The 23,565-nt window shown below is 37.3% G+C and overlaps 1 protein-coding gene across 2 annotated transcripts in view; it reads left to right on the top strand.

Annotated features, from left to right (window-relative positions):
- LOC103722593 (prolyl 4-hydroxylase 1) overlaps positions 1-10,832 on the top strand; it is a 68,005-nt gene extending 57,173 nt beyond the window's left edge. For both annotated transcript variants that reach the window (XM_008813199.3, XM_008813197.4), the window contains exons 7-11: positions 6,378-6,448; positions 6,537-6,588; positions 6,675-6,764; positions 10,101-10,193; positions 10,361-10,832. In XM_008813199.3, coding sequence (XP_008811421.1) covers positions 6,378-6,448; positions 6,537-6,588; positions 6,675-6,764; positions 10,101-10,193; positions 10,361-10,468 — 414 coding nt within the window. In that variant the 3' untranslated portion in view covers positions 10,469-10,832. The remainder of the gene's footprint in view (positions 1-6,377; positions 6,449-6,536; positions 6,589-6,674; positions 6,765-10,100; positions 10,194-10,360) is intronic.
- The last annotated feature ends 12,733 nt before the right edge of the window (positions 10,833-23,565 follow it).

Consider the following 23,565-nt stretch of genomic DNA (forward strand, 5'->3'; position numbering starts at 1 on the left):
GAGAGTAAAGATTCTAGTTAGACTTTTGTACTTGATCCTAATCTGTTCTAAGGTCTTTTAGAACAAATGTAACTCCCACTATTTTTTCGAATCCCTCACACTCCCCTGGTAGGGAAACGGAAATTCCACACGACTAGGGTTTCTAGTGGGTACTGCGGTCCCACCAATTTACATGCCACCTCACCTAACAGTTATTGGTGACACATAGATGGATGAGTGTACAACTCTTGTACAATGCTTCTCAAGCATGTTGCAGTGTAACTTGGTCTCTAAGCCATGAAGACCTCACCTAACAGTTATTGGTCCCATTTCTTAGTTAAGTCAGACCCACCGTATAACCGTAGGAATAAAGTCGTCATTGGGTCCTCACCTAACAGTTATTGGTGCCCAACCCCACCTTTACCCTACAACATCTCATGTCTATAGAGAGGTCCAGCCCCCCGATGCAACTTGACCACTGTGTCCAGCCGAGACAAATCAACATCAGAAAGGCCTTAGCAGCTCTACTACAGTGGAAGACCTATTGACTTAATATTGGTTAATCAGGTCTTAGTGTTTGCAACTTGAGCCCTTCATAAGAGGTAATCGAACAATTGGCCAGGTAAGCAGGTGGGAGGCTCCTCTTACTCAGAGAGTAAGGTCCTAATTAAGTAACCACCTTTCATGCTTTCCTAGACACCAATTAGATCAATTAATCTAATATGACTTGCTCATGTCGGTTCACTCTCGACTTGATTGAGGAGGTTTTGATTTAGGTCTCAATTGGGTTTGCTACATCACATGTAAACCTATCTACCCGACTCGCATTTACATCACATGCAAACGGCACATCACAGGCAGTTATAATCGCAGCATCAAATAAAGTTAAACTTTAAATAGGTGATGATCATGGATTCTAATTAGGTCGTATTACAAGCACATGCACATCAATCGATCAAGTGGTCTTCAACTCTTGAATTGGTTCCAAGCCTCCTTGATTCGATCCTTGATCAACCCTTGATCCCATCGCCATCAACCGCTTGGATCACCTTTCATCTCATGCCTTTGCTTCAACTTGATCGTTGATGTACATCACATCACAGAAATACAACCAGATGTAAAATAAAAATAAAAATAAATTACATCTCCTTTTAGGAGGCACGCAGGCCTCTCAAAACATCAAATAAGATGCATGCAAGCATCTGAAAAATTCATGACATCGCAGATCACATCGCAGGTCATTACATTTGATACCAAAAGGGGTTGAATCCTATGATCATCACCGTATGCAACAATTATAATTTTCAGATCTGAAAACTAACTGATTATATCATGACATAGGTCGCTGATCATGCTAATCATGATTCTAAACTTTGTAATCCCATTAACAATGCAATTAGAATCATCTTTTTATCACATAAAAATCAGCATGCAAAAATCAGCACCCCTGAAAAATCTGCATGCAGAATTTTTCAGCATGCATGATCATTCAATTTTCAGATCTAATATGCCTTTAGATATTTAATTCTTACCTTAATCTACGAAGCCTAGGCTCTGATACCACTGTTGGGAACCCGCCCATGCCGCTGATATTTCAAAAATTTTTCAGATGGCAGCGGAATCGGCATGCACGGGTTCGACGTTCATCGCATGAACGTTGTTTCGAGACCTTTCGTAATTAGGTAAGAATTAAAACTTTTAAAACTATTAGGAAGATCAAATCTTCACCTTGCGCGGGTAGATGATCACCGCAAATCTGAATTCGTGGTTTTGGAAGAGGGTTCGCTTGAAGCCGTTCAAACGTCCGGCCTCTACGGGTATGCACACGAAGCAGGATCCGATCCAAGCTCTCTATCTCACCGGGGTGCTAGCTCCCTTGCAGAGATAGCTTTGATGGCTAATGTCCTCTCTTTCAATCAACTCTTGATTGCACTTGAGAGGAGGAAGAAGAAGGATGAAGAAGAGGAAGAAGATCAAAGCCCTTCGCAGCCTTCTTCTCTTCACACGCGTTGAAGCCAAGGAAGAAGACCAAGAGGAGGGAGACGCCTCCTCTTCTTTTCCCTTTGCTAATGGCGGCTGAACCAAAGGAGGAGCAAGAGGGGGGCGTACGGCAGCAAGGAAGAAACCTTCTCATCTATTAGGTCAGCCCCCATGAAGCCCTCTTTAAATAACAAGTGGAGCTCCTAACTTTTAGGAGCTCCCTTGAAATAATTCCAAGAGGGGCGCCGGCCCCTCTTGTTGCCGCACCAAGCAAAATGAAAGGAGGAGGGGCGTGTGTCCCTCCTTCATGGTTGCCCTAATCCTCATTAGGTAAGGATTTGGATGCCCTAATGTGGTTAAGTCCTAATCCAATTAGGCTTAACCAAATTGGGTTCAATCTATGCTAGTCCTAATCCAATTAGGACTTGAATGAATCATGACTCAATTGAACTCTTCAATCCTAATCCAATTAGGAGTCATGTTGATTCATTAGATTAATAATTAATTTAGACTTAAGGAATCCTAATCTAATTAGGATGTATTTAATTTTAGTCCTAATCCAATTAGGACTTTATTTGAATCCGAAGTCCTAATCTAATTAGGATTTCTAGGAATCCTACTCCAAGTAGGAATCCAATTCAAAATTTCTAATCTCATTAGGATTGTAGGAATCCTATTCCAAATAGGAATCCCAGTCCTACTCCAACTAGGATTCCCAGTCCTAATCCAATTAGGACTCTAGGAATCCTACCCGAAGTAGGACTCTTGTTTCAAGTCCAATTAATTAATTCCCTTTGTTCCTTTCTTCAACTTCTTATCAATCAAATTGATTACTTGTGATTCCTAATCACGATTTCAACCATCGGATCGGTCAATACTTCTAGTGTGTGTGACCCCATAGGTTCTATTCTGACTGGTAGTGAGATATATTGTGATCTCTATCTCAATATCATTGAAAACTCCTTTCAATGGGTTGGAACGATTCCAACTCAACTCATTAGGGTTTATCGATCATCAAGATAATCCCTATGAGTCCCACCATCCACCAGTGACACCTAGCAGCATGTAGTGGCTACCCAGCAGAATGGAATGATGAACCTCTAGGTGCAGTTAACATGTGATACAGTCCTACTATCGTGGATCCCTACAGGACGGAGGTCATGGACAACTCGTCAAACCCCATCGTCTGTCATATGTCAAGATTTATTCGACTCGAGTTCGATAGTGGAAAACTCTTTCTCCACTTTATATTACTGCCCTGGCCAAGGTCTTAGAACTCAGTCTAACAAATCACATAGGATCACTCCTCTTCTATCAAGGTCGATAGATTCCTTATAGGTGCATACCCTACTCCTACAGTGAACCTACTGCAGCCAATCTACACTGCATGGACCCATATGGCTAGAGACCATGTATGTGTGCAGTCAAACTACAATAACCTCACTGTGAGTAGCCGAAGCACCGCAGGTCAAAGGACCAGTCACACTACTGCAACATCAAGCAAGTCACTGACGAGTGGATAGACATCCAAGTGACTTCTTGTCTTGGTCACGCTCAGTACCCTTGTTCTCTAACAAGCACCTGCACTATCACTTCAGTGTCCCTACACTGTGGACTCAAGTCTCGTCCATCCAGAAGGAAAGTGATCTGTGCACTGATCGGATCGATCACCGTCCTCGTGATGATCCATTGATCAGGAGCATTTAGAAATTAATCACCAATGATACATGGCTCAAATTCTCAACTCTTGAGAATATGTATCATCATCTTATTAATTTCTTGGACGATTCATAGACACATAAACAATATGAATGAAAAGATGCCTTTTATTTATTCAATAATAAATAGTCAAGTACAAAATTATGTCCCTAGAATCAACAATGTGTCAGCCAAATTGGCTTCTAGGGCATACATCTAACACCAATCCCTTTAATATTTTGTGCAAAGTATGTGAGTATTATGTTATCTCACCATTTGGGTTAAATTCTTATTCACCAAACATATGTTCTAACTTCTAAGGACTACTTACGTTTAATACAAGGCTTTTCATATGACTTTGCACAAGTTCCGTTCATCATCCATGTTAGCCAATGTCTTCCTTTAGTCTCTCTAAATTGCACAAGTTCCATCTATCATCCATGTTTAGCCTATATCTTCCCTTGCTCTCTTTAAACTCGTCGACAGACAAAAGCACAACATGTAGGGGGCCCTCTGCAGAACTAGCTTCCATATGCCCAACCATACTCATCATGAAGCCAGCACTTGTTAGTTGATGCAACTTTGATGCCTCATCTAAGATTATTGTTCCTAATTCTATTTTTCCTATGCAACAGAACCATCTTAATATTTCACTTTTCTAGTTTTCGTAATCTTGTTTGATTGGATCTTGCTTGTTGCCTCATTTTGAACCTTTGTAACATAGCAAATTTTGTTGTTGTGTTACCAAATTTTCTCTTAAGTTGTGAAGAAGTTTGTCAGTCACTCGACATCCTTAAACTTGAAAGATCTCCCCACTATTTCACTTTATTTATAAACTTCAATTCTATTATATATGTCTTCGTTTGTTGCTATTTTATTTAACAGATCCAAGATAATGGAACTAATCACATAACAGCATGGATTCAAAAATTGGTGGAAAGGGATTACACTATCAACATTGGACTTTTCTGATGTGAAACCGACACTAGTATGGGTGCCTGGACACCGGAATAGCGCAGGATCATGACATAATGGCCTTCCTGATTAGTAGTAACCGGTACCAAGACTGGTAAAGTCGGTACGAAGCCTCTCCAGATGTGAACATTTTTTTTGAAGCATGGGATCTGGAAAAACCTCTCACCCTAGTGGTTCTGACTGGTATGAGCTAGTACCAAGGCTGGTTCGGTCCATACCAAGCCTATTCTGATCAGGGCATTTTTTTTAAGTTGGATGACCATATTGGCTGATGCAATGTGAAGTGTGAAAGAAAATTTGATTGAGCATTAAACCTGGTACCAAAATCATACTAGAAATAGAATTATTGACTTAATAACAAAAGGGAACAAAATTTATTTGTCTAAATGGTTATAAGTTTTTACTATGAGTGGTAGGGACTGTGGAACAATTTATTCCTTGTGCATGAGGCAATTCCCTACCATAGTTGGTGGTGCTACAGAACAATATATGCTATTCAGATCAATATAGTAAGCAATTAAATTAACTTCAATTCAATTCATATCCATATTGCACATAAGGAAAAATTGACTTAATATCCATATTACGTATCAGAACCCTAAAAAAGATGAAAAGTCAAAATAGAAGAAAAAAAGCCCTTCAAATCTGTAAGCGATGTGCACCACCGCTCCAAGAGTCGAACCATCCTAGGAAAAACTGAAACCACCATCTGTACTGGTTTTTAAAACCTTACTTTATGCTGTACTTTGTCATGTAATTATAACTAGCTTCTTATTTTTATTTCTTCTTCCACTAAAAGTAAATTATATAGGCCTTCATTTATTCAGCAGAGAGCTGCAAATCATTGGGATTACTTCTATTTTTTTTTTTTAATTAATTTGTTGCAATTTCTTTTGTTGTCTGTTTATTTTTCAGTTTTAGTGGGTGTTAGTATGTCTCATGCTGAGACAGAAACACCTTAAAACCATGTTAGATCATGCGTTGCTTATATTATGTGCATGCGTTGCTTATATTATGTGCCACATCATCCCTTCTATTTAAGTTATCTACTCCATAATATCTTATCACTTTTTATCATTTGTATGTCCTGGCAGCACCGCCTGTTTCTCACTTTCTCTTTCATGAGGGTTTTGTATTTTTATGTGGTTTGTGGAAGTTAAAGGTTTTTATATGCATAGTAATTTTCATTTTCAGTAATTTGAATAACATTAAAAGGGTGTGTCATGCCCCTGACATAATAGCATCTGCTGAGGGGCACGGCAACTGTTTGACAGAATTTGATAAAATAGGAAGACATTGAAGTAAGGTCAATGGCTAAAACTTTAACCTGGCATTGCCTACAAGGATGATAAAGTTCCTTGAGTATAATCTATTAGTAGACTGCAATCTAATAAATGCACAACATCTACTATCCTTAGTTTAAAGTTGCCTAATGTTTATTGTCGAATTTATCTCTCATTGCTGTCTGGTCTGCTGACCATCACTATGCCAGAGTTATCTGTTAAGAGCCATATTAGTGAAACTGTTTGCATTTGATGCATTTGGTCAGAGAGGAAATCAAATAAGTTTGACAACATTAGAGTATTTATATTTTGAAGTCTAGCCATGGTGTCATGCTTGATATTGTCTAATGGATGAATCTCATGCATTTTCATTCTTGTAGGTTATTTATGTTTAGGTAAATTTCATATGGTTACAATGATCAACTTCATGTATCAACAGTTACTTTTCTTTGGTTAGCCCAGGCAATTGAAAAGCGGATTGCTGTCTTTTCTCAAGTCCCTGCTGAGAATGGAGAGCTCATTCAAGTACTGCGGTAAAATTTTGAACTTCTCCACCTCTAGCTAGAGTTTATAAGCATGAATCAGTTGTTCATATCAAAGCTAATGCTTGTTATTATGTAGGTATGAAAAAAATCAATATTACAAACCGCATCATGATTACTTTGCTGACACTGTAAGTGCCCTACTAAAACTTTATTTGATAATCTTTATTTATTGCTATATATGCTAATAGAAATGTTATGAACCATTTGAATGCAGTTCAACTTGAAGCGTGGAGGGCAACGTATAGCAACAATGCTCATGTATTTAAGCGATAATGTTGAAGGGGGTGAAACATATTTTCCTTTGGTTAGTTTATTATGTGAAATTTCTGGTGCATTATCATTCATTTCATTTGACATCAGAAAAAAGACCTGCTTTTTAGTTGTGTCAGTTCTAGTGGCATATCTAGATTTTTTTTTTAAAATTTTAAATCTAGGATGGTTTTGGGGATTAAATTAGATGACAGAATCCAGAGAATTTTATTTACTTAAAATCTGTGTTTTGCTAAGAAATAGGGTTGCATCTCACCTTTATACTATAACTAAAACATTGGGTTCTAATACCTGTAAAATAAACTAATTTCAGTTGTATCAGTTAGCTTGTTGATGTCAATAGATTCGAATTTATATCATAAGTTTATAATTGCACCTGAAACTAAGGCTTTTGCTGCAATTATGTCATATTTTCTCTTGGAACCTATAAGCTGCTTACTATAACTTAACATCCTCATAATTGTTAAGGATTGCATCCTTGAGTATGCTTGGATATTTTGTTCTCCGCTTTTAATAACTAGAGATTCTGTCTTTTATTGTATTGTTCTCTTCCGCTAGGCCCAACCAACACTCTATTCATTTGCAAGTTGATCTTAGCATAAAAGCAGCTGCTTGAAACAAAGAAAAGAGAAAAGTGTTGCATATTTTTGTGTAGTTAGAGTTGTTAGAGCAATATGTCTTCGATCAATTTCATACCATAGAATGCTTGAATAGTAATGGTAAGAGAATTTTGCATGCTTCCTTTGGAAGTACTCAGATTTAGATACAATCCAGTGGCAAAAGAAGCTGTATATATCTCATCCCTAGGAGATGGCTTAGACTTGTTCACATGGTTCAGTGTGTTGACCCATGCCAGTACATACCAAGTGGCATATATCATGCTATGTTTGAGTGAACATGGAGCACATGTGCTTGCCCAGGCATCTTATGAACGGGGTTCATGCTATCATATAAGAGATTGTTTCAAGCTTTTACAGTTTATATGCTTGGTACGCATAGGTTTGAACTGTTACCAAGCCAAAAGGCTTGGTAATTTAGTACTAAATTCTATGATGCTATATTGTCGAGAGGCATACTATCATAACATAATACTATTTATTATGTTTGTGCGACGGAAACAGTGTTTAATATTACATAGTAATAAATTGTATGGTGTTATTAATGGGCATGGCGCGCCCAAATAAAAATAAAAAAAAAATCTAGGAACCAAATTATGAGAACTCCCTTAGAAATTGTATCAGATCTACCCTTGTCCTTCAGTTTGTGTTTACTGGCCAAATTATACGATTTATCTTGAATCGAGTTGGTTAATTGATGGTATCTTTGTATCTAGTGCTTCCATTGACTTCTTATCATTGCTGTTCTGCAATACTTCAAGCAGGTATCTCTTTTCAACTTGAAGTGCTTCAAGGACTGTAGGTGCTTTTCTGTTGAGATCTTTGAATCTTACATACCTGTTGATTGCCTTTATTCTCCAAGTTTTTTAAACCAACTCGATCCTGTCAATTGTTTTGTTCCATCTCCATTCACCGAGGAAGCTCTTTCTCTAGTGAACTATATATTGTTTGGTGCGCCTTGTGGTTTCTTTTGGCTATGCCCTTCCATGTCTAGGATATAATTTTCTCAGTTATTATGCTTGGGTGATTTCTCTGACTTCCAAATCAAAATCTCAAATGTCTGCATCTTGCCAGTTGAGATATCATAAACATTATTGACTTCTTTATCCCACGTGTTTCTTCGTTTGATCTCTTGGTGCCTCAGGCCTTTGCACCTATTTCATTTTTCATCCGCGTGCCCCTTTTTAACCTAATGGCAACCTATTTCCTCCATGACGTTGGTCATGAAAGCATTCTGGGTATGGATTTATGTAAGTTGCAGACGGTTGTTTTGTTCATTGTCATTGATTCACATCTTTAATATTTTGGATCATTCTGATTGCTCTAACCCAGGTCTTGCTATGGTTTCTCATCAATTTCGTCCTCAAAACTAGCAGTCTTCTTTATCTCCAATCTGATATTATCAAGTGGCGTCAGAATTTTTGACATTGGTGGGGTCTTATTAGTCTTATTTGAGACATGGCTATTGAGGATTTTGTAGGGTGTTGTTTTAAATCCATAATTTAGATGTATCATAGCAGGGATCATGATGATTGGTTGCATGTTTTTTGTTAGTTTGCTTAGAGGTTGGCTGTTTCATTTGAATTGTTTGGCTATTAGAGAGAGCTCTGGCTAATGGAATCTATGCATTTATATATTGCATGTATCTGTGTATCTTGAACAATAATTTCTTGATCACATCTTGATGACTGATACCTAAGCTCGTTCCCATATAAGGCATAAGGCCAAGTCCTGCACTGAAAACCTAAAATTATCCTAGATTTTGATTCAAAAGGCATAAGAAGAAGAGCCAAACTTTAGATCAACCCACAAGTGATTACTCCAAGATATCTGTTGTGCTACTACTGTATCAGAAGATGAACATCAAGTTCCTTGTAAAACCCAAAATCACATTTTGATTTTGGCCTCTTGAGAGCTAAAGTTGTGCTTTCATGGATTAGTAACTATATTTAAGGGAACCCCACCTTGACCTGACCTACCCCAACATGATTCGACTTGGTCCAAACATGATTCGACTTGGTCCAATTCAATCTACCCAGCACAGGCTAGATCAGTCCAGTTTAATACCCTCCCTGAGTAAACCTAACTTGGCCAAAATAGATCTAAATATGGTAAACCAGGTTTGCTATACCGGCCAGTTCCAGTGCATACTAATTATACCATTGTACCATACTATACCAGTACCGAACCAGCACATAGTATAGGGGCATATCGACAATTGGTATGCTGAACTAAGGACAATTTCAAACGTACCAACATTTTAATAGGATGGTACCAATACGGTATTTGATACTGAGACGGCAAATCTTGTGGCAAACCCAACTAATCCAGTTAGACCCATGTTAACTCGAGCCCTCCTGACTTACTTTGAAACAAACACCCAAGGATGCTAAATGTAAACTTTTATTTTAATGTCTTACATTTAAATAGAAGTTATGGAACGATAGTTCACTAATGTTCAATATTTTACACATGCTGCTTTCCAAAATGAAATATGTTTGCTTCTTGGCTATATTGCTGGTCTCAGTTTTGGCTTAAAAAATGTTTAAATGCTAATTCTTATCTAAAGTTTCATCCTGATTATGATAAAAGAAAATAAAAAAATTCTGGCAATGCTTTTTATGATGAATTTATGGTAAACATCTGATACTTAAGCTTTTTCTATCAACACTGGCAGCCTGAGCTATGGCCTATCTTAATTTCCTCTTCTATCCAATCTGCTAATAAATATATTCATTGTCCTCTATATTCAGGCTGGAAATGGTGAATGCAGTTGTGGAGGAAAGATGATGAAGGGGCTGTGTGTTAAGCCTATTAAAGGAGATGCAGTTCTCTTTTGGAGCATGGTTTGTCTTCCATCCTATGCTAATGCTGTCCATGTGCTTCAATGAACTTTTAGCTTCTTGCTGAGTGAATGAATTTCTTTCATTATGATTTAGTGGGCTTCAAAAGAATGGATTGGGTTTATAGTTCTTTGGTACCATTATACAACGTTGGTAATTGCTCTTTTCAGGGTCTAAATGGGGAGTCTGACCCAAACAGTATTCATGGAGGATGTGCAGTTTTGAAAGGAGAGAAGTGGTCAGCCACGAAATGGATGAGGCAGAGAACTAGCTATTGATAATTTTCTCCCGCACAACCTCCAATTTTTCCAGCACCTCCATTTTTCTTGCATGTTACATGCTAGATATAAAAACTGGTCAATATTACGATGACATGTATATATCTCTTTCATTGCAAGTTTACACTAGATTTGAGAAGAACCTTTTACAGCGTTTACGAGAATTTGCATTTCAGAAAGATCCTTGGTTACATGAAGTGGTTAAAAGAATATGTGGCGGTTAATTTTGGAATCTCCCCAGGGTAACTAGATATTGAAGTAGACATGAAAGGATGTAGGTATCACCAACATTGTATTGGAAATTTATTCTTTTCAATTCCAATAGCCCTGCATCATGTGAGTGAACCAATAATTTTAGACAAAATTTCCTCTCGATTTGGTTATTGTTATATGCTGGTGCATTTAAACCTACTAGTAATCTGGAAAATTCCTCATATCCTACTTGGTCTGGCTTCTTTGTGGATGCCCACTCTGCATATTCTGTGAAGGTATAAATTTCACTTTTTTGAGAGAGATACCACGCTAATTCGATAAAAAGCCAAATAAATGATTGAATCTTTTGGTCAATGGTACGGGCTTACCAACAACATATGTTGGTTTTACGAGCTTACCAACAATCTATACCGTTGGTTTTACAGGCTCACAAACAAACCTTACAATAAATAAAAAAAATATAAGGTTTAAAACTCCTAAGTGAGCAAATATAATAAATATGCACTTCAAGAAGAGATAAGAAAACAATTATCGCTTTGAAGATCCTTTTCTTTTCTTTGCTGAGATTGCTTCACTCCTCAAGGGTTGGTAGAGCTTTTGAAGTCTTTTGAATTCTGCTCAACCACTTTCTTTCAGATTTTAAGATGAAGCAATAAATGAAACTCTCTTGGATTTTTTTTCTCTTGAATGTACACTTTAATTTTCACCATGATATCTTTCTTTGATGAATAGTGGCTCTTAAAGGCTTCTCCAACCTCCAAAGATGACTTTCTAGCCGTTGGAATGGAGAAACTAACCGTTTATAGCCGTTGGGAGCTCAAAAAGTATTTTTGCAGAACTAGCCGTTACGCTGTCAGCCGTGCTGGGGTCGACCTGAGCAAATCTGGGGTCGGCTCAAGTTACTGTTCATCAGCCTGGGGTCGGCTCAAGCTTTTCTGAGGTTGGCCCTCTCAGTCAATTTTAAAAAGTTGTTTTTGCAGTGGTTGAAGCTGGGGTCGGCTCGAGCTTTTATGGGGTCGACCCGAGTTACTGTTCATTTGTGCCAGGATGTGCCAGAATGTTTCCAAAACGTGCCAGAGTTGACTTCATCTCTTCTGGGGTCAACTCCTACTCTGTGCTAAGTGTTCCAAAGGTGTGTTACTTCGTTCCAAGGCGTGCCAAATATATCGGGGTCGACTCTAAACTAATTGGGGTCGACTCTAACCATGTTTTTTTGCACTTTGAAGGTTAGTTATGCACATTGAAACAATAATATTATATTCCAAGCAAATTAGGATGCTAGACACTGTTGCCCAAGGTGACAAGCCAAGAGGGGGGGTGAATTGGTTTCTCTTAATTTTTACTATCTTACTTATGTCAATTGATGAGTTAGTGAAATATAACAAAGCACAATACAAACATACAAGAAGTATAGTGGTTCGGTGCTCTCCTAAGCACCTACGTCCACTCCCCAAGCGACCCCTTGGGAATTCACTATAATCCCGCGGATTACAGTTGGATTGTTTTCCGGGCTCACAATCCAAAAACCTTTACACTTTGGTTTTCCGGGATCACCAAAAACCTATGTTGGTTTTACGGGCTCACCAACGAACCTATGTTGGTTTTTCGGGCTCACCAACGAACCTTTACAATTGGTTTTACGGGTTCACCAATAAACCTACACCGTTGGTTTTGCGGGCTCACCAACAAACCTTTACAAGGTGATTAATAAAAGAAGTAAGAAAGTTTAAGCTCCTAGATGAGCAAATATAACAATTATAATCTACAAAGAAGAGTTTAGAGAATAGTTATCGCTTGATGAGACTTCTCTCTTCTTTGTCAAGAATGCTTCACTCTTCAAGGGTGGATGGAGCTCTTAATGTCTCTTGAAATCTGCTCAACCACTTTCTTTTGACTCTTGAATGAAGCACTTGGATGAAGAAGATTAGGGCACTTGTCTTTCTTGTGTAATCTTTAATATTTTGCAAAAAGATATTTTCTCTGATGAATAGTGCCACTTTAAATAGTTTCCTTCATCCATTGGACAAGCCCCAATGGTTAGAATTCAAAAACTAGCCGTTACTCACTGTTGGAAGGTCAAAAAGTACTTCTGCAGAACTAGTCGTTATGCTTCTGCCCGTGCTTGGGTCGACTCAACTTTTACTGGGGTCGACCCAACTTTCACTTGGGTCGACTCAACCTTTACTTGGGTCGACCTTCTCAGAATCACAGAACCTTGCATTTCAGCCTTCCTTCACTTGGGTCGACTCAACATCTTTTTGGGTCGACTCAAGGTTCAGTTGGGTCGACTCAACTTCCACTTGGGTCGACCCTCTCATGGTTTCCAGAGAACCTATTTTTGAATGTCATTGCCTTTGGGTCGACTCATGTTAACTTATGGTTGACTCAAGTTTGGGTCGACTCAAGTTTCATTTGGGTCGACCCTCTCAGGGTTTCCAGAGAACTGTTTTCTTGAGGCTTGAGAGGCTTGAGGTTTGGGTCGACTCATTCTTTGCTTGGGTCGACCCAACTACTGTTCATCCGTGCCATTTTTGCAGAAGTGTGGCAGATGCTTTCTTGATGTACCGGGGTCGACCTAATCCACCTTGGGGTCGACTCAATCCACACTTTGCTGCAACTTAAGGTTAGATTCATCCATATAAACAATAAAATGCATCTTTATCTTATTATACTAATGTACTGAGAGTAATAGACTTATAAATGATGTATCGAATTAACTTGTAATATACTCTTGATTATTGTATTAATCATCAAAATACCTCTATCATCCTCAATCTCCTCCTTTTTGATGATTACAAAATATAGAGTATGAGCCTATTGATACTTATCTTAAAATTAGTTTTAAAAGGGCTCAAGTTGCTGAATTTCAGCTTTTCAAATTTGAGAGTGAAGTCTCCCCCTATTTCATCCAAATGTTTCCCTTTTGAATTACTCGCCCTTTCTTTTATATGTCATTAAAGATGAAACTTCAAAAATTTGAGATAAAGCATGAGTTTCAGATTATGTATCGAGGTGTGAAAGGTATGTGCCAAATTCTGAAATTCTATATGCCAAATTCTGAAATTCGATTTTAAATTTTAGACTTTAACATTTTCATTGTTACAAATTGCTTCCCCTTAAATGTATATGCTTTTCTATTATAATTTCAACTTATTTCTCTTTCCTTGCTCAACTTATTTCTCTTTCCTTGCTTCTCCCCCTTTTTGTTATCATCAAATAGGTGCATGGGAATAGACACAATAATTAACAAACATTTTAGTTTCATTGATCAAAATGGAACATTGTAGTACAGTAATGCCAAAACAAAACAAATACAATGTTCCTCAATCAAAGTTCAAAGTACATGATCAACACAAAATACATATGAGAACTAGATACATATCCTAGGCTTTAATCAGAATGCTAATATCAGCCTAGGGGGTATCTAATGGTTGTGATCTAGTCCTCATCCCTCTAGTATAAGTGGCGAGGGGAGGTCGAGCCTGATGGGACTGAGTCTGGCGTGGAGCTCGGTAAGCTGGATGACTCTGTGCCGAAATCTCTGACTCAGCTGCCTGTGGCACAGATGGTCCATGAACCTCTCTCTCTCTCCGTAGAGCTCCTATCTGCTCTCTAAGATCACTGATCTCAGCAGTCATAATATTCAGTTTGCTCGTCAGTCCATCAGTGATAGTTGTCGCCTGAGCTGACATAAGCTCAGTCATCCTACTCCAAAACTCATCTGTGTCTTCCGCAGGAATAGATGACGAAGGTCCAGCCTCTGAAGGTGCTGTAGGATGATCCGTAGGCTCCTCATCCTCAGGGATAGGGTCTCCAATCTCTGGTGCATCACCCTGAATCTCCGCTCCAGCACGTACCCACTGCCCGTTCACCTTCTCATAACCCATGCGAATAAGGGATCGTGCAGTGTTTGTGTCAGTGAAAAGTAGATGCCTGGAGATCTCGCCCTCTACAGATATATCATGCTGTCTGAAGATCAGGGTGAGTATCATACCATAAGGCAGAGAGACTCTGGAGTTGCATATAACCTTTCTCATCTGCCTCAGTATCATAGCCGGGAGATTCAGGGGAATGCCCTGAATAATGTGCTCCATAACAACCAGATCTCGCTCAGAAATGAGATCAAATCTCCCGCTCTTCGGAAATAAAATCCGACCAATGAAGTTGTGCAACAATCTCATTTCAGCTGAAAGAGAGCTTGCTATTACATTTTCAGAGTAATCGAAGTCTTTATTCTCAAGAATCAACTGCAAGGCTCTGAATTTGTTTTCGGGCTTTTCTGGAGTTGCTCCTTCGCAGGAGAGATGAAGCAACTCACTCAAACTCTCTTCGGAGACTCTAACCCTTACTCCGCGAACTTCAGATATAAGCCCTCCCATTCCAGTTTTGAGGAAGGCATAGAACTCACGGACTAATCTTGGGTAGATCACCACATCTAGGGAGCAAAGATACTCCCATCCTTGCCTTCGGATCCATTCCCCCAAACGGAACCCTTCTTGATCCAAAAACTCGGAATGGATCCTTCTCCCCGTGGTAACCGGTCTCCCCGCAAATTTTGCAAGTTGAACTGAAGGGGAGGGAGGAGGAGGAGTCTCTACACGTGTCTCACCTTGTGGAGACACTGTTGACGGCTCTGTAGCAGCCCTATCCGCACGGGTGATCCGTGAAACTCTCTCGGATCGCTTGGCTACGGCTCTCTTGGGTCCCATTTCTTCAAGATCTTGATGTAATCTACTGTTTGGAGACGATTGGAGGAGATTTGAGAGTGGGGAATAGGGTTTTCGGAAGAGGACAAAGTGAAAACAGTGCCCTAGATGGCTCACGGGTCCCCCTTTTAACATTGGGGTCCCGTCGTTGGGTCGACCCTAGTTTTTTCTTGGGTCGACTCAACGTTGGGTCGACCCTATTCTGGGTTGGGTCGACCCAAGTTCAGAAATTTTTCTTTTTCTTCCTTTTTTCCTTTTAAAAATTTTTCTTTCTTTCAATCCTTACAAACTCTTACTGGGACAATGATACATGAGTAAGAAATCTATAGATGACAAGTTTGACTAATGTTTCATGGGTTTTTAGAAATGGGAGGAGTGTATCATGAGACTGCTTGCTCCCTTTTATATCTCCTCAATAAAAAGGATCACATATGCCTAATTCCCTCCTAAGCGTGCAAAATCTATCTTCACTCAAAGGTTTCGTGAATATGTCAGCTAATTGTTTCTCAGTACATACATGCTCAATACATATGTTTCCATTTTGCACATGATCTCTAATAAAATGATATCTTATTTCAATGTGTTTGGCTTTAGAGTGCTGAACCGAATTTTTAGTAAGGTTGATGGCACTAGTATTATCACACTTTATAGGAATGTTATTTAGTTTAACTCCATAGTCCTCTAGTATTTGCTTAAGCCATAGTACTTGAGCACAACAACTGCCGGCAACTATATATTCAGCTTCGGCCGTCGACAGTGCTACTGAATTCTGCTTTTTGCTAAACCATGATACTAAGTTATTTCCTAAAAATTGACATGTTCCACTAGTGCTCTTCTTATCTAATTTGCATCCAGCAAAATCAGCATCTGAGTACCATAATCCTATGTTTGTAGTTTCTCTTAAATATCTAAGGATTCTTTTAACAGCACTTAAATGTGACTCCTTAGGATCTGATTGGTATTTAGCACATATTCCTACACTAAACACGATGTCTCTACTAGCAGTAAGGTAGAGCAAGGATCCAATTAATCCTCTATAAAGCTTAATATCAATACTCTTTCCTTTCTCATCTTTGTCTAGCTTACTAGTAGGATTCATTGGAGTGCCTACTCCCTTGTGATTTTCATTTCCAAACTTCTTTAGTATTTCCTTTGTATACTTAGTTTGATGAATGAAGATACCTTCTTTAGTTTGTTTGATTTGTAATCCGAGAAAGAAACTTAGTTCTTCCATCAAACTCATCTCGAATTCTCCGTGCATTAAATTAGCAAACTCTTTGCAAAGATTATCATTTGTGGCACCAAAGATTATGTCATCTACATATATTTGTACCACTAGCAGATTTTCGTCTTTTCTTTTGAGAAAAAGTGTTTTATCTACATTTCCTCTACTGAAGTCATTATTTAGTAGAAATTTGCTTAATCTATCATACCAAGCCCTAGGTGCTTGCTTCAATCCATATAATGCCTTATGTAGTCTAAACACATGATTTGGCAATTCATGATTCTCAAAACCAGTAAGTTGCTCTACATATACTTCTTCCTCTATAAAACTGTTTAAGAATGCACTTTTTACATCCATTTGATACAATTTGAAATCCATGAAACATGCAAAAGCTAGAAGTAATCTAATAGCCTCTAATCTAGCTACGGGAGCAAATGTTTCATCAAAATCTATTCTTTCTTCTTGATTGTATCCCTTAGCTACAAGTCTAGCTTTATTTCTTATAACTACCCCATTTTCATCTAATTTATTTCTAAAGATCTATTTTGTTCCAATTACAAAGTTATGCTTTGGTCTCTCAGTTAATGTCCATACATTACTTCTTTTGAATTGATTTAATTCTTCTTGCATAGCATTTATCCAATTGGTATCTTTTTCAGCTTCTTCATAAGTCTTAGGTTATAACTGTGAAACAAAAGCAAGATAATCATTTAAATTTCTAAGAGAGGATCGAGTTCTTACCCCTTGAGATGGATCACCAATGATTAAGTCTTTAGGGTGTCCATATGCATACCTCCATTCCTTTGGCAAGTCTCGAGATTGTGGTGGCACGCTATCATTTTCCTTATTTTGAATTGGCATGTCATCAAGATTTAATTTTTCAAAGTTAATAATTCCTGCATCATCATCAAGAATATTTTCTTTCCTAGCAGACTCACTATCATACTCATCAAATATGATATTAACTGACTCTTCGACTACAAGAGTTCTTTTATTGAACACTCTGTATGCCCTGCTAGATGTGGAGTATCCTAAAAAGATACCTTCATCTGCTTGGCATCAAATTTACTTAGATCCTCCTTGCCATTGTTTAAAATGAAACATCTACATCCAAATACTCTAAGATATTTAGCGGTTGGTTTCTTATTCTTCCAAAGTTCATAAGGAGTTTTCTTGGTTATAGGTCGTATTAAAACCCGATTTAGAATATGGCAAGCAGTGCTTATAGCTTCAGCCCCAAAAGTACTTTGGAAGATTTGACTCGCACAACATCGTGCATGCCATTTCTGCCAAGGTCCTATTTTTCCTTTCAACAACCCCATTTTGTTGAGGCGTTCTAGGTGCTGAAAATTGATGTGAGATACCGTTTTCATTACAAAATTCTTCAAAGTGTTGATTTTCAAATTCAGTTCTATGATCACTTCGAATTGCTATTAAGGTGAGCTTCTTTTCATTTATGATATAATTATAATGTTTCAAGAATGCTGAAAATGCTTCATTCTTATGTGCCAAAAATGAAATCCATGTATATCTTGAAAAATCATCTACTATAACTAGTCCATACTTCTTCCCTCCTAGATTTGCAGTTCTAGTGGGTCCAAATAGATTCATATGTATGAGTTCAAAAGGCCTAGTTGTTGATACTATATTCTTTGATTTGAAGGATGATTTTGTTTGTTTTCCTAATGAGCATGGTCCACAAATTTTGTCCTTTTCAAAGATCAATTTTGGCACATCTTTTATTAATTTCTTCTTGACTAGTTTTGATATTAATTCCATACTAGCATGTCCTAGTCTACGATGCCAAAGCCAACTTGTTTCATTTTTCTTTTCTTTATTAGTAATTAAACATAATTCATTTTTCTTGCCTAATTCATGAAGATCTACCATGTAAATATTTCTTTGCCTTTGTCCTATAAGTACAATGCTATTATCTTTAGGATTTGTGATTATGCATACTGATGCTTCAAATGTGACTTTAAATCCTTTATCACAAAATTGGCTTATGCTAAGTAGGTTATGTTTCAAACCATTAACTAATAAGACATTTTCTATGAAGGTAGATGGAGTAATGAAAATTTTACCTTTTCCAATGATATACCATTTTCCATTGTCTCCATAGGTTACTACTCCACCCTTCTTAGATTCCAAGATGACAAATTGGTCTACGTCACCGGTCATGTGTCTTGAACAGCCGCTATCTAGATTCCATCATTTATCCACTTTATTAGCTGCAAGACACCCCTGCAATCAAGATCAAAAATGAGCTTTAGGTACCCAAACTATGTTGGGTCCTTTAGGGTTAGTACTTGATGTTCCTTTTGGAACCCAAACTTTCTTGAATTTAAGCTTATAATTATTACTCAATTTGTTTTGGCTAGACTTTCTATAGTTACATTCATAAGCTTTATGTCCTAATTTATTGCAACAATGACAAGTAATATTTTTATTTTTAGCTTTTACAAATATGTTCTTTAAATATTTTTGTTTCCTATTTGTTTTATATCCTAATCCAGCCTTATCATATACAGCTTTTTGACTATCAAGAATCATATTTAATTTGGTTGAGCTAAGTGTAAACTTGTCTACTAAGGATTTATATTTTTCAGAATCTTCTTTTAACTTGACATTTTCAGCAATTAGATTCTTGGTTTCATTTGTGAGTCTCCTACTTAATGTTTCATAGTTATGAGATAATTTCAGCTTATCTTTGATAAGAGATTGATTTTCTTCTTCTAGAACTTTATTTTTATTGATTAGTTTTTTGTGTTCTTCCATGAGTTCTAAAAATGCATCATGTAATTCATCAACAGTAAAATCACATTCAAGTTCAGAATCTACCTCATCGTCATTGGCCATATGACATATTTGGGCCGTCTCTTGATGATCTTCCTCTTCCGAACTTGACTCCTCACTATCACTCCATTCAGCCATGAAGTTTTTCTTTTTAAGTTTTCTTGCCATCCACTTTAATTTTGGGCAATCTATCTTATAATGCACGGACTTTTTACACTCATAACAAATAGGTGTTTTCTTTTTCTTTTCTTTGTCCTTACCCTTTTCTTTGCTTGAGCTACCTTTGAAGAAGGGTTTCTTTTTATGAAATCTCTTCTTACCTCTCATAAATTTTCTAAATTTTCTTCCAAGCATAGCCATTCCTTCTTCATCAAATTCATCATCATCATCATCAGATTCTTCCGACTCAGTTTCTTGTTTTGGAGTGGCAGACTTTAGGGCAATGGTCTTTCTTCTCTTGACCTCATCTTCTGAATTTTGCCTCATGGTCAACTCATGGGTCATGAGTGATCCTAGAAGTTCCTCCAATTGCAGTGTATTGAGGTCCTTTGTTTCCTGAATTGCTGTTATCTTGGCCTCCCAAACTCTTGGTAGAGACTTGAGAATTTTTCGCACCACTTCAGAGTTAGTATAAGACTTTCCTAAACTCTTTAGCCCATTTATGATTTCAGTAAAACGAGTGAACATATCAGTTATGGACTCAGTGGATTCCATTTTAAACAATTCATACTTATGTACTAATATGTTTATTTTTGACTCCTTAACTTGATTAGTTCCTTCATGTGTGACCTCAAGTTTATCCCAAATTTTTTTTGCAGAGATGCATGTAGATATTCTATTGAATTCACTTACATCTAGTGAACAATAAAGTACATTAATCGCTTTAGCATTTAATTGTGCTAATCTTCTATCACTTTCATTCCAATCCATTTCTGGTTTGGGTATGATAGCGCCCTCTATACTAATTGTGGGTGTGTGAGGTCCTCTAGTTATAATATACCACAATTCATAGTCTAGAGCTTGAGTGAATATCCTCATCCTAGCTTTCCAGTATGTGTAATTTGTGCTATTAAATAGAAGAGGTCTATTTGTGGATTGTCCCTCACTCATAGAACATCCCACTTGGGTTGTCATGATCTTTGACTCTTGATTGTGAGATCAACAAATACTATAGGAGCACCTTGCTCTGATACCACTTGTTGCCCAAGGTGACAAACCAAGGGGGGGGGGTGAATTGGTTTCTCTTAATTTTTACTATCTTACTTATGTCAATTGATGAGTTAGTGAAATATAACAAAGCACAATACAAACATACAAGAAGTATAGTGGTTCGGTGCTCTCCTAAGCACCTACGTCCACTCCCCAAGCGACCCCTTGGGAATTCACTATAATCCCGCGGATTACAGTTGGATTGTTTTCCGAGCTCACAATCCAAAAATCTTTACACTTTGGTTTTTCGGGATCACCAAAAACCTATGTTGGTTTTACGGGCTCACCAACGAACATATGTTGGTTTTCCGGGCTCACCAACGAACCTTTACAATTGGTTTTACGGGTTCACCAATAAACCTACACCGTTGGTTTTGCGGGCTCACCAACAAACCTTTACAAGGTGATTAATAAAAGAAGTAAGAAAGTTTAAGCTCCTAGATGAGCAAATATAACAATTATAATCTACAAAGAAGAGTTTAGAGAATAGTTATCGCTTGATGAGACTTCTCTCTTCTTTATCAAGAATGCTTCACTCTTCAAGGGTGGATGGAGCTCTTAATGTCTCTTGAAATCTGCTCAACCACTTTCTTTTGACTCTTGAATGAAGCACTTGGATGAAGAAGATTAGGACACTTGTCTTTCTTGTGTAATCTTTGATATTTTGCAAAAGGATGTTTTCTCTGATGAATAGTGCCACTTTAAATAGTTTCCTTCATCTATTGGACAAGCCCCAATGGTTAGAATTCAAAAACTAGCCGTTACTCACTGTTGGAAGGTCAAAAAGTACTTCTGCAGAACTAGCCGTTATGCTTCTGCCCGTGCTTGGGTCGACTCAACTTTTACTGGGGTCGACCCAACTTTCACTTGGGTCGACTCAACCTTTACTTGGGTCGACCCTCTCAGAATCACAGAACCTTGCATTTCAGCATTCCTTCACTTGGGTCGACTCAACATCTTTTTGGGTCGACTCAAGGTTCAGTTGGGTCGACCCAACTTCCACTTGGGTCGACCCTCTCAGGATTTCCAGAGAACCTATTTTTGAATGTCATTGCCTTTGGGTCGACTCATGTTAGCTTAGGGTTGACGCAAGTTTGGGTCGACTCAAGTTTCATTTGGGTCGACCCTCTCAGGGTTTCCAGAGAATTGTTTTCTTGAGGCTTGAGAGGCTTGAGGTTTGGGTCGACTCATTCTTTGCTTGGGTCGACCCAACTACTGTTCATCCGTGCCATTTTTGCAGAAGTGTGCCAGATGCTTTCTTGATGTGCCGGGGTCAACCCAATCCACCTTGGGGTCGACTCAATCCATACTTTGCTGCAACTTAAGGTTAGATTCATCCATATAAACAATAAAATGCATCTTTATCTTATTATACTAATGTACTGAGAGTAACAGACTTATAAATGATGTATCGAATTAACTTGTAATATACTCTTGATTATTGTATTAATCATCAAAATACTACTATCATCCTCAGACACAATAAGATTTTATTCTCTTGATAGTAAAATTACAGAATTACCCTTTAAGGTAATCTTAACTTGAAACTTTGTCATAATTAATTTCTAAGTTTTCTCACTTGCTCTATTATAACCCTTATCTCGAAATTTACTCTTGAGAGTTGTTTTGATCTCGTTTCCATGATGTTTTATGAATGTATCGAGTATGTATCGAGCGTATCGAGAATGTATCATTTCTTTCTTCCTTAAGTGTTTATGTACATACGCATTTAAGTTAATGGCATTAGCACTTCCATATGGCCTCAATGGCTTTGTAAGCATCAAAATAATACTAGAATCCTCAATCTCTCCCTTTTTGATGATTACAAAACATTGAGTATAAACAAATTGGTATTCATATGAAAAATTAGATTTAACATTTATAACTTGCTTTTGGTTCAAGAGTTTCAAAATAGTCCAATTTAGAGTATGTATCAATGAACCGAAAGTTTTTCCTATGTTATCCAAATGAATGTCAAAATTTTTTTGGCTTTGCTCCCCCTTACTCTTGTATATCATTAAAGGCAAAATTTCCAAAAGTTTGTGCCAAAACAAGAGTTTTATGTTATGTATCGAGGCAAGAAAAATCTATATGATTATATGCCAAAATTTAGATTTTCTTTTTGTCAAAATTTAGATTTTCTTTTTGTCACATGTCTCCCCCTTAAGTACATAATATATGACTCTTAGTTTAAGGTTGATGTTCATATTTTCTCCCTTATATAATTTTTCTTATAGAATTTGCTTCTAGTTTCTCTCTTATATTTTCTCTTCCTTTTTGTTATCATCAAAAAGAATAAATAACAATGAAATAGATAGCATTGTAAGGACAATCAAAAAGATCATAACTCAAGAGAAACATTGTATTTCATCTATGCCAAAAGTACAGTATTTTAGAGAAGAAATACAAACTACCACAAAGAGTAAATACATGTCAAAACAAATATAAAATCTAGGAGACACTTTAAGAACATACTTTATGATAATGCTTTAGAGTTAATCAGCTTTAACATAATCAACATATTTCAATCTAAGCTGATTTATATTCAATTTAAAACATAAAGCATTATGAACATATACTCAGATACTTCTCTCCCGTTTTGACAATATCAAGAAGATTGCAAAATAATAAAACATTAAGGATGAAAAGTTTGGCTTTAAAAATGAGACATTTGAGATACGAGCTAGAAGAGATCTCTAAATATAGATTCAAGTGTAGATAGAATCTTTCTCAAGTTATTTCAAGGAGTATCAAGAATGATATTCAAAGAAAGCACGAATGAAAATCCAACCCTTTTTTTTTAAAAAAAAAATCTTTAATATCATATGAAATCTTTTTCATTTAAAATTTTTTTTCAATATATTAAGTATGTAGCAACATGAGAGCAATCTAATTAATTTATAGAGTATAGTATAAGAGCAGATAAATATCAAAACTTAATATACTCG

This window comes from Phoenix dactylifera, unplaced genomic scaffold (assembly GCF_009389715.1).
Source record: "Phoenix dactylifera cultivar Barhee BC4 unplaced genomic scaffold, palm_55x_up_171113_PBpolish2nd_filt_p 001088F, whole genome shotgun sequence".
NCBI lineage: Eukaryota > Viridiplantae > Streptophyta > Magnoliopsida > Arecales > Arecaceae > Phoenix > Phoenix dactylifera.